This window comes from Notothenia coriiceps, unplaced genomic scaffold, assembly GCF_000735185.1.
Source record: "Notothenia coriiceps isolate Sejong01 unplaced genomic scaffold, NC01 NC01_scaffold00037246, whole genome shotgun sequence".
NCBI classification, from domain to species: Eukaryota; Metazoa; Chordata; class Actinopteri; order Perciformes; family Nototheniidae; genus Notothenia; species Notothenia coriiceps.
The window spans coordinates 11,909,673-11,923,005 of NW_011369947.1; the positions used below are offsets into that span (position 1 = coordinate 11,909,673).

Here is a 13,333-nt window from a genome sequence, read left to right on the forward strand (position 1 = left end):
ATAAATCATGTCTTCCCAAAAAAGCTTCCGGCCTCTTTGGATCCTTTGACTCTTCCAATACGTCGGTGGCCCCCGGGGGATGGGCCTGACTTCTGATGTGTCTTACACAACCAGCAGCCTCAAGAGCACTCCAGACTCTGGGACAAGACAGAATCAAAGTGAATCATCCGGAGCTTATCTTAATATTGCTACAGACACACACTTGTATGTCTTTCTTTTTGACTTTCTACTTTTTGTTCCATTACTATCACTCTTCGGCACTGCAGGCCACCACTCTCAGGCATCCAAATAACATACCTGAAAACATGAGGTCTGAAGATTACAATTACCTGTGCATCCAGCAGACTGGAGACACCTATTCACATTTAAGTGCTCTGTTACCACGGCTATTACTTGAAGATGATTCTAGAGGGAGGAAGTCAAACAAGTAAAGGTGCTTCCATCAAAGACAGTCATCACTTGATGGCTAAACGTGAAGAGTACGAATTGGGCTATTGGTCTTTTCAGCAAATGCAGTTATAATGTGTGTGATGATGACTGTGTTTCTGTCAAGGAAGAAACTTTTTTAGAAGCACTCCAAGTAAACATTTCTAAAAGACTCATATCTAGAAGGTGTGCTCTTACCTTTGAGGTCCAGGTTGCGGGCTCCATTGGAGTGCTGTGTAACGGTGCGTGAGTCGATCTTGAGGGTATGTACATTGTTGGCGTCCCGGGACACCACCACGTTGTGCCACTGGTTGTCATTGAGGGTCTTCTCTGAGTTGCCCTTCATCAGCGACGGCCCATTGCCCAGATCAAAGACGTAGTGGACAAATCTGTGTAGAAACACATTGGAGTGTGAGAGTGTGTTTCTGTCACTGAAAATCCGATGCAAAAGCTGCTCTTGACGAGAAGGGAATGAACATCATTTGTGAAAAATGGGGACAATCAACGTAATAGTTAGAATTAGAACTCTATTTTCTCATCACAACATGTTTTCTTTCAATGACATACCCTGATGACTGGTCAAAGTCAACAACACTCAATGTTGCATTAGCATAATGAAGTGAAGTGCTCTCCTACTTTGTCTCTAATATTATCTAAGGGCATGTTACCAGTTTAAATGGTTGCTCATGAGGCTTGGGGGTTTATGATTATTTACTGATTTGACATCTGAAAAATTAACATGTTTTGTCAAAAAGCTGCCGTATGCCCAAAGGCAGTAGAGGACGCACAATTCCTCCCTTCCACACACATATGGATGTCTTTGTATTTGTGCTATTGTGACGGTTTCATTCAAGGTATGGTGTTTTTTCAACCTTGATTCCAATTCCTTTATGTAGCCTCTTGTCTTTGTTCTACAGAGGCAGCTCAGGCTTTTGTGTGCCGTGCACAGGAGGAAGAGAGATGCACAAACAAAAGCCTCTTTTTGATACTATAATTATGAACAGCTTTGAATTTTAACCAGTTTATTTGTGGTGTGTGCTAGCTTATAGAACATTTACAAAATCTGTTGGCAGTCAGAATGATCAATTGTGCACACAGTTATTCATTAACACTCAGTTAAAGATGGAGTAGGTAATTTTGTCGAAACCAACTCGAGTGCGCTAGAATTTGAAAATACACAGCCGGAAAAGATCTTCCACTTCCTTACAGAGCCCCTCCTCCAACACATGAACGTGCACATGACCAATGAGGGCACGGGATACGTTTTTGCAAAGATGGAAGGCTGACGGGCAGGTAGGCCATCCAGTTATTTTAGCCGGGCCGGCTCAGATGATTGGTCGTGCTTTTTACAGTACTACGGCTTCCACAGAGGATATTTTGTAATGGATTTTTTGTCAAAGCACTTCAGATATTCATTGCTATCGGGATGTTAAGAGCATTCCATGGAATATAACAAAAAGTGTATCTCGAGCCGGTTTCTCGAACTTACCGACCCCACCTTTAATGGGTTGTAAAAAGCCATAGACTGGTTAAAGAAAAAATACTTGATATTTATCCACTTTGTTTCTCTTTGAAGGCAACTGATCATGAATCCTTTCACTAAAGTCATTCCATCCAGCATACTCAGATTCATACCAGCATTAAAATGACTCACTAATCTGCTTAAACTTTGAAAAAAAAAGGGTTTCAGTTTTATATTGTAGAACACAGAGTAAAAATGAGAGATAATTCATAACCATTTTCTTGATTCGTGTGGTGATTCAGTGATGACACAGCATCCTCACTGTATTTCACACAGAGTGCAACTGGGTTACCTTTAGCACGAAATGGGCTTGAACTATTGCTCACAGTGTTTGACGGCTAACACTTGATCAGTCAATTGATGATTGAAAATGACTAAAATAAATAACTTAAAAAATATCAACTATCATTTTTCAAGCCAAACACAAAGGACATTAGGGTGAAATAATGTATTTTTGTGACAATAGGCAAAGGATATTTTGGGAAATAAAATAACTAACAGTGAATCATAACACTTCCTCAATTAACTCAAATCACATGGCACTCACCCTTTCACCAGTTCTACGACTATGAAGTCACTACCGTCTCCAGAGTTGAAGAGCATCAGGCCGTCGGGCGTGGTGGTTTTAAACTGAAAGAAGAGGTGCATCGAGGCGTAAGCTTGCAAAGTGGCTAACGCTAAGTAGCTGCCTTTCGTTCGAAACGTCACCGGATCTGCAATGATGTGGCGCATGCCGAAGCGGGCGTTCAGTTCACAGTACGAGATGTCACCATTTTTGCACTGGTCTAAATAGGGCAACCCGTTGAAGGTCAGGCCCTGGAGATGGCCAATGAAGTTTGAGGGCACCACAGATATGAAGCGCCGCTCCGTCATGATGCCCGTCTCTATGTTGTGGAACTCCAGACGTGTGTGGGCACCAGTCATCTTGCCTGAATGGGCGGGATACAGAAAAAACAGCATTAACCCCAAATTAAAATGGTAAAGGATTATAAGTATTCTAAGAAGACACATTTGTACGTTTCAAAGCATGATATGTTACACGAAAAATGTATGACTTCTTGGGAAATTGCAAGTCAAACTTAAAATAGTCATACTCAAATGAATTTAACTGTAAAGCAATACTCAGGAACTAGCATTTAAAATGCCTGCTATAGTAATTTAGTGAAAAGAACAAATAGCGCACATTTTGGCATATCTTCATTATACTCATTAGATGGTAAATAGATGCTTGTTGCTTGCCAAAGCAGTCTTTGTACAGTATATGGTTTTGTGGTATATCTTCACAAAGGTTAAGCCTATGTTGTCTAACCTGCTGTGAAGGAAACTAAAGAAGCATAACATTGACGAAAATCGCATTACTGCTCCACACGCACCAATTGATATTGTGTTTACTGGTAGATTTGGAATAATGAGCTTGGCAAGCTGCCGATTAGAATGACTTCCCTGCTGAAGCCTGGTCAGCCCTGCAGGTCCTCCCTGGGCTCTTTTCTTTATTATTGTCCATTCAGAGCTTGTTTCTGGCCTCAGCTTGTCCACTCTCTTCCTTTATCGAGCGTGCAGCTTTTTTCTCACGTCTTACTTCATCCTCCGACCTGCCATCATTTCGCCTCAGGCCACAATATTGTGATCGCTGTGATTCCACCTTGGTCTTGACCTTTCATCATTATCTTGCTATTTTCTTATAAGATGTAGGAACATGTAACTCCATCCTTTGTAAACAGCTGCTCACTCACTGTCGGTATACAGTATATCTCCCTTGTTAAATTCAGTTAAGTGCCTGGATTTAATTAAATATGCAGAATTATTTCAGCTTTTGTTTACATCTTTATGGGTTTGCTACTAACCTGTTTATCATTTTCAGCCTTACAATGAGACATCCAATTATGCAAGACTGTGACCATAACAAGTATTCCTCACCTATATAAGCATACATCTTTTTTTATTCTCAGTAATATATGTGTTAAGCTGTGTTACCACTCTTCCTAATATCAGTTTAATAATAAAATAACAAACCATATGCCTCCTCCATGTCTGAATCATTATCATCCTAATTAGTCACTTCCCGTTTTCAAATGAGTCGTTTTAATGACAAATGGCAAAACTGTTAACTTTCTGTGGGTGGATGTGTTATTGAGTCTAACCCTAAATGAATCCCTCGGTGTGCTGAACACAACTAACCTTCCACTGTGACATTATCCACAGACAGCTGCAGGTTCATGCCTCTGCGCACCACCTTCACTGTGTGCCACTCATTGTCGTTCAGCTTCTGCCCCGCGAACAGCGTCTCAGGTCCTTTACCTGTAGTGTGGGGGGGGGGGGAAATCAAATCACACACAGGACAGTTGGAGTGCTACACATGCCTACGCATACACCCACACACACAGAGTTCACACTCAGTAGGAGACGGTGCTATTGGAGAAAACCTGCATGTTTGCGGAACACATTCACACCATGGATTATCCTGGTCTACTGGAAATTAAAGGAATATCCGACGTAACAGACTGTAAAATTGAATGTCTTCTCAAAAGCTCACAGTGGTGCAGCAGGGTGTCAGCAATGGCAGCAGGACAAAAAACCTCTTAACCAGTACAGGAAGTAGATTCAAACAAGGCAGCCAACGACTACTGTAGACGCAGTGTTACAAGCGTTATATAAAGTCATGTTTTACATATTTTCTTTATGGGTGGGACCATATATGTTAACCGCATCGCCCCTGCTCACCTCAATTGCTGTTGTTTAACAATCACTGAAGGAGACAATTTCATGCAACGGCATACTGTATGGCGCTGCAAAAAGGGCTTTTAGATAAATATTAACATAAGCAGGGCCGCCCCTCCCTTCACGCAGGTCACGCAGACTGCGTGGGGCCTCATCTTGCAGAGGGGGCCTCATCTTATGCGCACATGCGGTGCAATTCATCTAATGAACAAATGCGGCGCAATTAAGCGCTTCCACAGTTAGCCCACTGCAAGGCTCCGGAGAACTAACAGTTCACGAGCGTGCTCCCCCCGTCAACGCTCGCTACACATAATGAAACACCTTTGCGTGGGGCCACAAGCTGGCCAAGGGCAGCACTGAACATAAGTGTATATTCAAAGTGTGGAACAGACTATACTGTATATATCCAGCCAATGACAGAGCCCGATTACAGCTACATTGGAAAAATGTGTCAGCGTGAGGGAGTGACCAGCTATCAAGGTGTTGTTTGAGACAGGAGTCATGAATCCCGCTTTCAATTCACCATGACGAGTTGACATGATTCATTGCTCAAAGTCAAGGTGGTGGCTGATTAATATGTCAACTTTTGTTTAAGGATTTAATATATGACACACAAGAGTAGGGACATATGGGACAGGACAACAAAAAGGAAAGCATCCCTCACATGGCTAGTGATGATGTCATAAAGAACTGCCAGTAGTGGGCACACGTAGTTTCATGGCAGCTTGGTGAATGCAATCAGTGATAAAGAAGGGAGAAGGAGTAAACATCAATATAATGAGGTGGGCTTTCACCTTATTGGCAGCAGGGCAGACTGAAATAACAGAAAGCCGGAGGAGACTAGTCACTTCCATTAAGCCACCTCCTGTACTCTCTACGCTTTTAGGCAGCCTTGAAGTGGAGCAAAAGCTATTGTGACAGGTGAATAAAGAAATGTGACATTAAAAACATACCCTTAGCACTGATTATTTCTTGTTTACCTATCTTATATCATACATGCCACTTGATGTTTGGAGACAGTGGCTCTTCCCTGACTAGTTGGCTTGCTGAAGCTGGTACGTATTAAACTTGGAGCTCGCCATAATGATATATTACAGCCTGGCAAAATATGATTGTCCTCTTCCCAGTTGTGTTTGAAATGATGTAGTCTAGAGTAGAAAAAAGTCCCATCAATTGATGGCCTCGCCTGGCAGGAACACACACATGGCCCACTCGAGAATTGTTTTCCCATTTACTCCTGTTACTTTTTCATTATATTGTTTTTTCATGGGCTTTTTGTCTTCAGCCACATGAAATTGGGTAGCGAGATGTTGGATCACACCATGTGTGAAGTAAATATAAAGGAAAAAAGGCTGCTATTGCTGCAAAGAATGGACAAGATTTACCAGCAGAGAAGTTAAAGCTGCCACGAAGATAGATAGGAGGATAGAGTGGGAAATATAAAATGGGATGAAGATGAAAAACGGAGAGTAAACTGAAGCCAAAAACTCGGAAATAAAGTGCAACAGAGCAGTGGCAGAGCTGGCTGATGTAAGATCACAAAAGTTAGAATAGTCTAGTGCAGCACAAATTATTTGGAATGGCTGCCCTTTAGATTAAGGTCTATGAAATATTTATTCGACTCGACTACTAAAGGCCTCAGGACAGCAGGGGCCAGTGCTGCACGCAGGAGCCATTTGGCCATAATATCACCAACAATAGGGGGCATAAGATATATAGGCAGTTTTGACATGGGCTGGCCCAGCAACAGAAAGCTCTGGGCAGAAGGTGGTAAAATTGCAGCGAGGGACTTACATTAGGTTGTAGGGGCAGAGTGCAAGACACGGTAAAAACACAATTGAGGAAAATCACAGAAAAGGCACACACTGGGTTGAAGGGGTCAACGGTTGTAGAAACAGCTGGGTGGATTCACAAGTATGAGATGGCTGGCTAGGTAATACTGCAAACAAGGAAGCAGAGGACTAGCGGGCCAGGGTTACATGAGCCTCTGAGCCGTTAACGGAGCCACAAGCAAAGGCTCTTTGCTAGAATTACAAAGGGGAACACAGGGATCATTAATAAAAGAGCTGGTGATTATTAAAAAGCAATTCATTCTCATCTTGTCACTTATGCCCTCTCACTCTGTCTTGGAGATCAGCAGGGCAAAGGGCTGCGATCAAAATAAACAGAAGCTCCCTGTTCTCATCTCTTGTGTTAGCTTGTTCTGTCACATTTCTGTCACATGGGAGCTAAAGATATGTCAGAGAGATTCCTATATAGAGTCAAAATAGCCATGATTGCAGCTTATTGACTGTGATCACACCAAATGAGAGGTGGGATGTTTGCACAGTGTTGTATTATTACCAGCCGTCATCCATCATTGGTCTCTGTGTTCACTCTGTAAACAACCTTGATTAATGCAATCGGATCAATGGAACACGAGCCGACAGCCAATGGCTGCAGGATGTTGCCATCAGTCTCTATTCAGGCTGTGTGGTCGCTGCGGCAGCCCTGAGTACTCCAACACAGTAGTGTAATCATTACGCCTCAACACTAGTCAAAAACAACTCTGGAGGGTGAAGCTGCTAATCAGTCATTGATGACAACATTTGTATCATGACAATCAGGAAATGATACATGATGCTGGTGTTCGGTTTGATGTCACTGTGTAGATGTGACAGAGAGATTAAGACCCATGGTGACCTCTCAGAAACCCGGGGGCTAAAAATAAAAGGGCGATGGGGCATTTTAATTTGTTTATGTTGCATTGCATTGTGGTCCAGCTAACATCCCCGTTGTCACTCAGAATCATCCGTGACCGATGCTGGCGGCTACACAGCGAACCCAGCGAGCGCTCCCGACATGTTGTTAAGCAAACAAACGTGTGGAGGGCTAATGCTGGCCAGAGGGCTTGGAGCCGGCCACAGAGGAGCGATCACTGCCCGCCAACGTATCAGATAGAACAACAGGGCCTCAGCATGAGGGCCCACGGGCGGCTCCGGCTGGGTCCGGGCTGGTGCAATAGTAGACCACAACAGAACCAGCTATGAATCACAGTCATACATGGGGGCAGGCCATTGTCAGGGTCACTCAAGCAAATGTAGTTAGAGTGCTGAAATTGTAGGGGTCAGGGGTAACAGCAGGGGGTGTGAGGAAGTTAAATTCTGCTGGGAGGGATTTAATGTGATGCCTGATACTGCCATGCCATGTTACTGTATGTTCGTATGCAATGAGAGTTTGGATTAAAAGTCTAACTCCCATTTTAAAGTCGGATATTGTGAATACATATTGCACTTACTACTTTGATTGAGTTATGGGGCTTTGAATCTTGTTCCTTTGGGTTCCTGCTCAAGTTGGGATAGGAGTTAACAAGGTGGACACATAGATGACGACAAGAAAAGAGAGTAGAACAACTGCCAGTTCAAGTTCTTTGATTTACATTTCCTAGAAAAGAATATAGGCCTAATTATTAGCATATAGCACTGGGGACTTTTTAGGTCACGCGTTTCTACGAAAACCAACAATCTGCACTCACATGCAGTCCAATTAAAATTTTCAACAATAGTGTTTCATTCTCAGCTCAGCAGCCCCACTCTGAGGAAAGAGGGAGGACGCTGAGTGTTAGAAAATAGGACGTGAAAAAAAGAGAACCTGAGGAGGGGCTAGAGGAAGAGAACAGAGAACATGTCTGGATGAAGGTGCAAACGAGATGATTGAAGTAGATTTTTCATGCAGAACAGCAGAGCAGGATAGAAATCCAACTAGAGACACCAAATGATGACCAGGGGGATTTCTTTGTAAATTCATATGGAAAAGAGGAGGATCGAAAAAAGATCAATCCTCTTTTGTCGTCATCAAAGTGGAAACATTTGCATGTGCAGTATGAGTGTTAGACTTATTTATGTTCATGATTAGCATTTCACTAACAGGTGATAGACCCCAGGCAGCCCCCTACTGTGCACCCATCTGGGGAAGCACACTGAATGATTGTGAACGCACTCACACAGACATATGCTAATACTTGTTTAGGTGCATTGAATATACTGTATGCCAAAGGGAGATTTGTTCTTTCAAAGTAAAACCACAGGAATTACCCTACAGGCTTGCTTTTCTGTAATAGTGTTTGTAATGCAATTTGGAAATGTCAACTCGTGTCTACTTTACCAGCATGTGTCTGACAATACATCTAAAATTAGTATACAAGAGTGTGTGTACTTCAAGAAGCATGAATGCCACATACACCCAATATCATATAATTATTGTACAACTGCCAACAAATATAGCAGAATAAGACATGCATATGTCATCGTTCCAGGAAAAACATATTTTCCTCGTTACTGTGCGGACATCAAAAATCTAATCTAACATTTGAAAATGATCATGCAGAAGAAAACCACCAACATTATTCCAGTAATCACTAACCCATTAGTGGTGTTTTTCTTTGATTGCTTTCAAAGTTTCACGGTAAATGACGTGTGTAGATATCAAAAACAGACTCATATTTGGTGTTAAGAGGGATTTTCTGTACCAAAGGGACTTCAGCTAAAGTGTGGATATATGGTAGGCATTTATTAGGTGTACTGTAGGGACTGCAGGCTGTACGCTGAGACTGTATGGCCTCTTGCTTTCCAACAGTTGTGGGAGGTCTAAGTGTGTGTTTGTGTGTTTGTGTGTTAGAGAGGGATCAAGAGAAAGTGTGAGAGCTTGCACTTCCGTTAAAATTTGCAGAGGAGAGCAGTACATGCTGTGCACAATGGATACATCTCCCACACACAAACATGCTGCCCTGCAATCCTGCTGTGCAAACAGACCAGTGCTCTTAATTGGACCAGTGGGGGTCTGAGTGTGTGTGTGTGTGTGTGTGTGTGTGTGTGTGTGTGTGTGTGTGTGTGTGTGTGTGTGTGTGTGTGTGTGTGTGTGTGTGTGTGTGCATGAGAGAATGACATATAAAGAGAGGTGAAGGGAGAGAAGCAATTTCAAAAAGGTGATGTTACATTTAAATGTAGGGCTTAGGTTAGAGTATCACTTAAGGTGAAGTGTTTGAGAAAAGGATTGTAATCACATGATAGTCAGTGTGTATGTGTGAGTTGTGTGTATGTGTGTGAGTGAGTTGTGTGTGTGTGTGTGTGTGTGTGTGTGTGTGTGTGTGTGTGTGTGTGTGTGTGTGTGTGTGTGTGTGTGTGTGTGTGTGTGTGTGTGTGTGTGTGTGTGTGTGTGTGTGTGTGTGTGTGTGTGTGTGTGTGTGTGTGTGTGTGTGTGTGCATGTGTGTGTGTGGGTGTGTGGGTAGAGTAAGTGAGACTGCCAACAGATAAGGAGAGAAGTGCAGTGTCAGCACATCTTCTTTCCTGGCACGGGAACACCACAGGATGGATGGATGACACATGCTTGTGTTTGTGGGCGAGTGTGTGTGAGTGTGTGTGTATGTGTATGTGAGTGTAAGCAGGTGATCTAGAGGACAATATATGTGTGAATGTGTGTTTGTTGTAACTAGGTTGTATATCAAAAATGTAAGGAGAGCATATTTAGCTTTGAGGACTTATTCTTTAGATTTACATATTTTTTATGACGTTTAGAGTGTGTGAACGTATGCAGTGTGCAAGTGTGTGTTTCAGTTTATGTGCCAACCCCATGCCCCGTCTCTCCTCTGCCATCTGTGCTCCTGGCATGGCTCCTTAGTGTCGGTAATGAAGAGGAACGCCCCCACTCTGCCTCACACACGCTCTCTCCCTTTCTGTCGTCTCCTCGTATGTCTCTCCAACAACCCTCTCCTTCTGCTGGATCACTTTAACCCCAGATGACTCTGCTGCTCTCTGCACACCAACAACTGATCTGTCCCTGCTACTGGATCTCCACTTCCAAAGCACCTTCCCATATTGCATCTCCTATGAATCTGCTTGGCTTGTTATTGATTGTTCTTTTCTTTTTTCAACAGAACCTCACAGTGTGTTGCTTCTTAAGCTGAATGCTCCCCTCCCACCCAAAATAACAAATCCTATAAAAACTGAACATTTCATAGCTCTACAGAAAGGGACCCCTGATGTGTCCTGAAGAACACAATGATAACCTGCCCGAGACCCAAGATTACACATAAAAAGACATGTGGCGTCTGTTTGAGGACACTGTATTGCATGTGTTATTTGGAAGCTTTACTTTAGAGTAAACATTCCTATCCCCAACCTTTAACCTGGCCATAACTTCATACAACTACATATTTGACCTTACCCATTACTCTGGATTTTTAACCCAACATTGTACAGAATGTGAATGAAGTTGACTAGAAAATAACAATGTCTTTATCTGTCTTCTTTCAGAAATCCCCATTCAGTATGAAAGTACCACATTTTGCCTACATTGAAAACATGCACACTCCCACACCTAGGACCCACACACACATTATCAAACACAACCCTAATCCTACAGCAATCCACCTACAATACATACACCTCTACCCCATGATGTAACGAGGAATACATATGTGAGTAAACTATGACATTCAGTTGGCGATCACCATGAGGAACACAAATAGCTTCCGTTTTGTAAAACTGAACTTGAATATATTTTCCAAAACAACATCAACATATTATAATTTGGTTACATTTTTGAGACTCATTGAAACTGCCTTGTTGGCAGTTACAGTTTCAGAATATATTTAATTCATGCAAACACCAGTCCTGATAATACTTTGATCAGCATTAATTTACATAATAAATACTTCAGCAACAGCTGAAGGCTTTTGGGACTTTTCTGCAGCTACTGAGGTGGACAGCTTAACCCCTTTTAATAAGTGTATTCACTTGCATAGTCTCCACTGAACATATAAGCACCCTCACACTCCATCACACCCTTGTTTAAGCTCTGGACCTTTTTTGAGTGCAGTAGTTCAGGAGATTGTTGGATGCCATGCCTCGCCAAACCCCCGTTCCAATGGCCTTTTCCTCATGCCCGCCTCCAATGATTCCTCCCTTGTGCCAGCTTGGCTTGGAGCAGATGGGTTGGTTCAGCATGGCGTCACACCCGCCGACACAGTGGCATGTCAAACAGGCGGTCACAGGCCTGGGCATAACAAGCACAGACACACTGTACCGCCATATGCGAATAATGTGTGCTCAGATCATATTGGCTGGGCCGACAGAGCACGATTCATGGCCTGATTTGACCACCAATTAGAATGAATAGATACCACCAGCACACATTTATAACCAGACTGTAGTCAAGGTGGCATAACACTTTCATGAAAGCACCATTGCACTTAGATATGAACACAAACACACACACACACAATCTATCAACCCAAGTGATGACAGTCAGCTGCAGACATGCACAATGCACTCACTTTCTTTCCACCAGACCCACTCACAATCCACTTTATCCATCAGACAGCAATACAACACACACACCTATTCTACACTCACCAGCCCTGGCACTTGTTCTGATTTAAACATATGACACACACACACACACACACACACACACACACACACACACACACACACACACACACACACACACACACACACACACACACCACACACACACACACACACACCACACACACACACACACACACACCCAACACACACACACACACACACCACACACACACACACACAACACCCCTGCTGTCCTCTGCAGGCATTGATGCCGGCCTGTGTTTGGGAGGTTAATGGCCGTTGCTCCTCCACAACCTTTCACACTTGTTACTCAGAGTGATTGCAGACTGTCTGGACGCCAGGGACCTAAACTTCCAGGACACCAAAGCTGTTCCAGCAGCCATCTCTCATATGACTGACCACCCTCCACTCTAAAGTTATGCAAGTTGAGGCGCCGTGTGCAAAGACGCCATGCTTCATATCCTTTCTTGAAAAGGAACAATGATTTAGACATGCAAGATAAATCTTCTCAATTGTCCTTTGTCCAACTTTCCAACAAACCAAAACCAGAGCATTTTGTGTAGGACGAACATTGGTGAAAAGATAATTTATAATACTATATTAAACACTGCCATTTGTATGCATATTATATGTATAATACATACATTAAAACATATGAGGGAAAAGAAGTGTTGACAAATCCAGAAGGTATAATATGTATATAAATATGTAATAATTTAGGGAACATTTTATAAATACATGATCATGGAAGGTGGTATCGAAGCATTTTTAAAATGATAAGATTATTGTCACTTTCCTTCAAAATTATACACCGTTAAAGCAGCTTTACAAAATGCTAATAGCACCTGTTAGTGGGCTTGGTATCCATTTGATAGAGGTTGATTTGCTTGTGAAATGGCCATATGATTTTTTTTTCATTATTGATGTATTTTTAATAAGTCACGATTAATTAACAGGCAATACCAACGTTGTTCAGTTAGTAACAATTGTTCGTTGCGCCGGAAAAATCAAACTTCTTGCCATTTCCGGTGGTAAATCATCGAGTGACCGAGCTGAGCTGAGTCCTGTTTGAATGCATTGAAGGCCAAATATTAGACCAAAGGTGCCCACGCAATAAGACTCCAAGATATAATCGACAAGTCTATATGTTGTTGATAGGAGGATGTAGGGGCCGTCTCAACAATCTGGCGTATGGGATGTTTTTTTTCTCTTTCAAGAAGAGGTCCTCCTCTTCTTGAAAAGTGCACTGAGCTTATTGACGACTCACTGTCACTCGATTCTGTCTCCTGAGTCCGA

At 42.6% G+C, this 13,333-nt stretch overlaps 1 protein-coding gene across 1 annotated transcript; it reads right to left on the minus strand.

The window, feature by feature from the left end:
* Positions 1-102: 102 nt before the first annotated feature.
* Positions 103-11,650, minus strand: LOC104966414 (neurexin-2-like). The gene is made up of 5 exons (XM_010795600.1): positions 11,551-11,650; positions 4,127-4,246; positions 2,496-2,877; positions 625-815; positions 103-137 (listed from the first exon to the last, which is right to left on the minus strand). Exons 1-5 carry the CDS (start codon positions 11,648-11,650, stop codon positions 103-105), a joined length of 828 nt encoding a protein of 275 aa, XP_010793902.1.
* Between the last annotated feature and the right edge of the window lie 1,683 nt (positions 11,651-13,333).

Excerpts from the sequence above, each read along its gene's own strand:
- LOC104966414 (XM_010795600.1), bottom strand. The coding sequence starts at position 11,650 with ATGCTGAACCAACCCATCTGCTCCAAGCCAAGCTGGCACAAGGGAGGA. Across the intron at positions 816-2,495 it reads GTCGTAGAACTGGTGAAAGG|ATTTGTCCACTACGTCTTTG; the intron begins GTGAGTGCCATG and ends GTTTCTACACAG. Across the intron at positions 138-624 it reads CCGCAACCTGGACCTCAAAG|AGTCTGGAGTGCTCTTGAGG; the intron begins GTAAGAGCACAC and ends GTCTTGTCCCAG.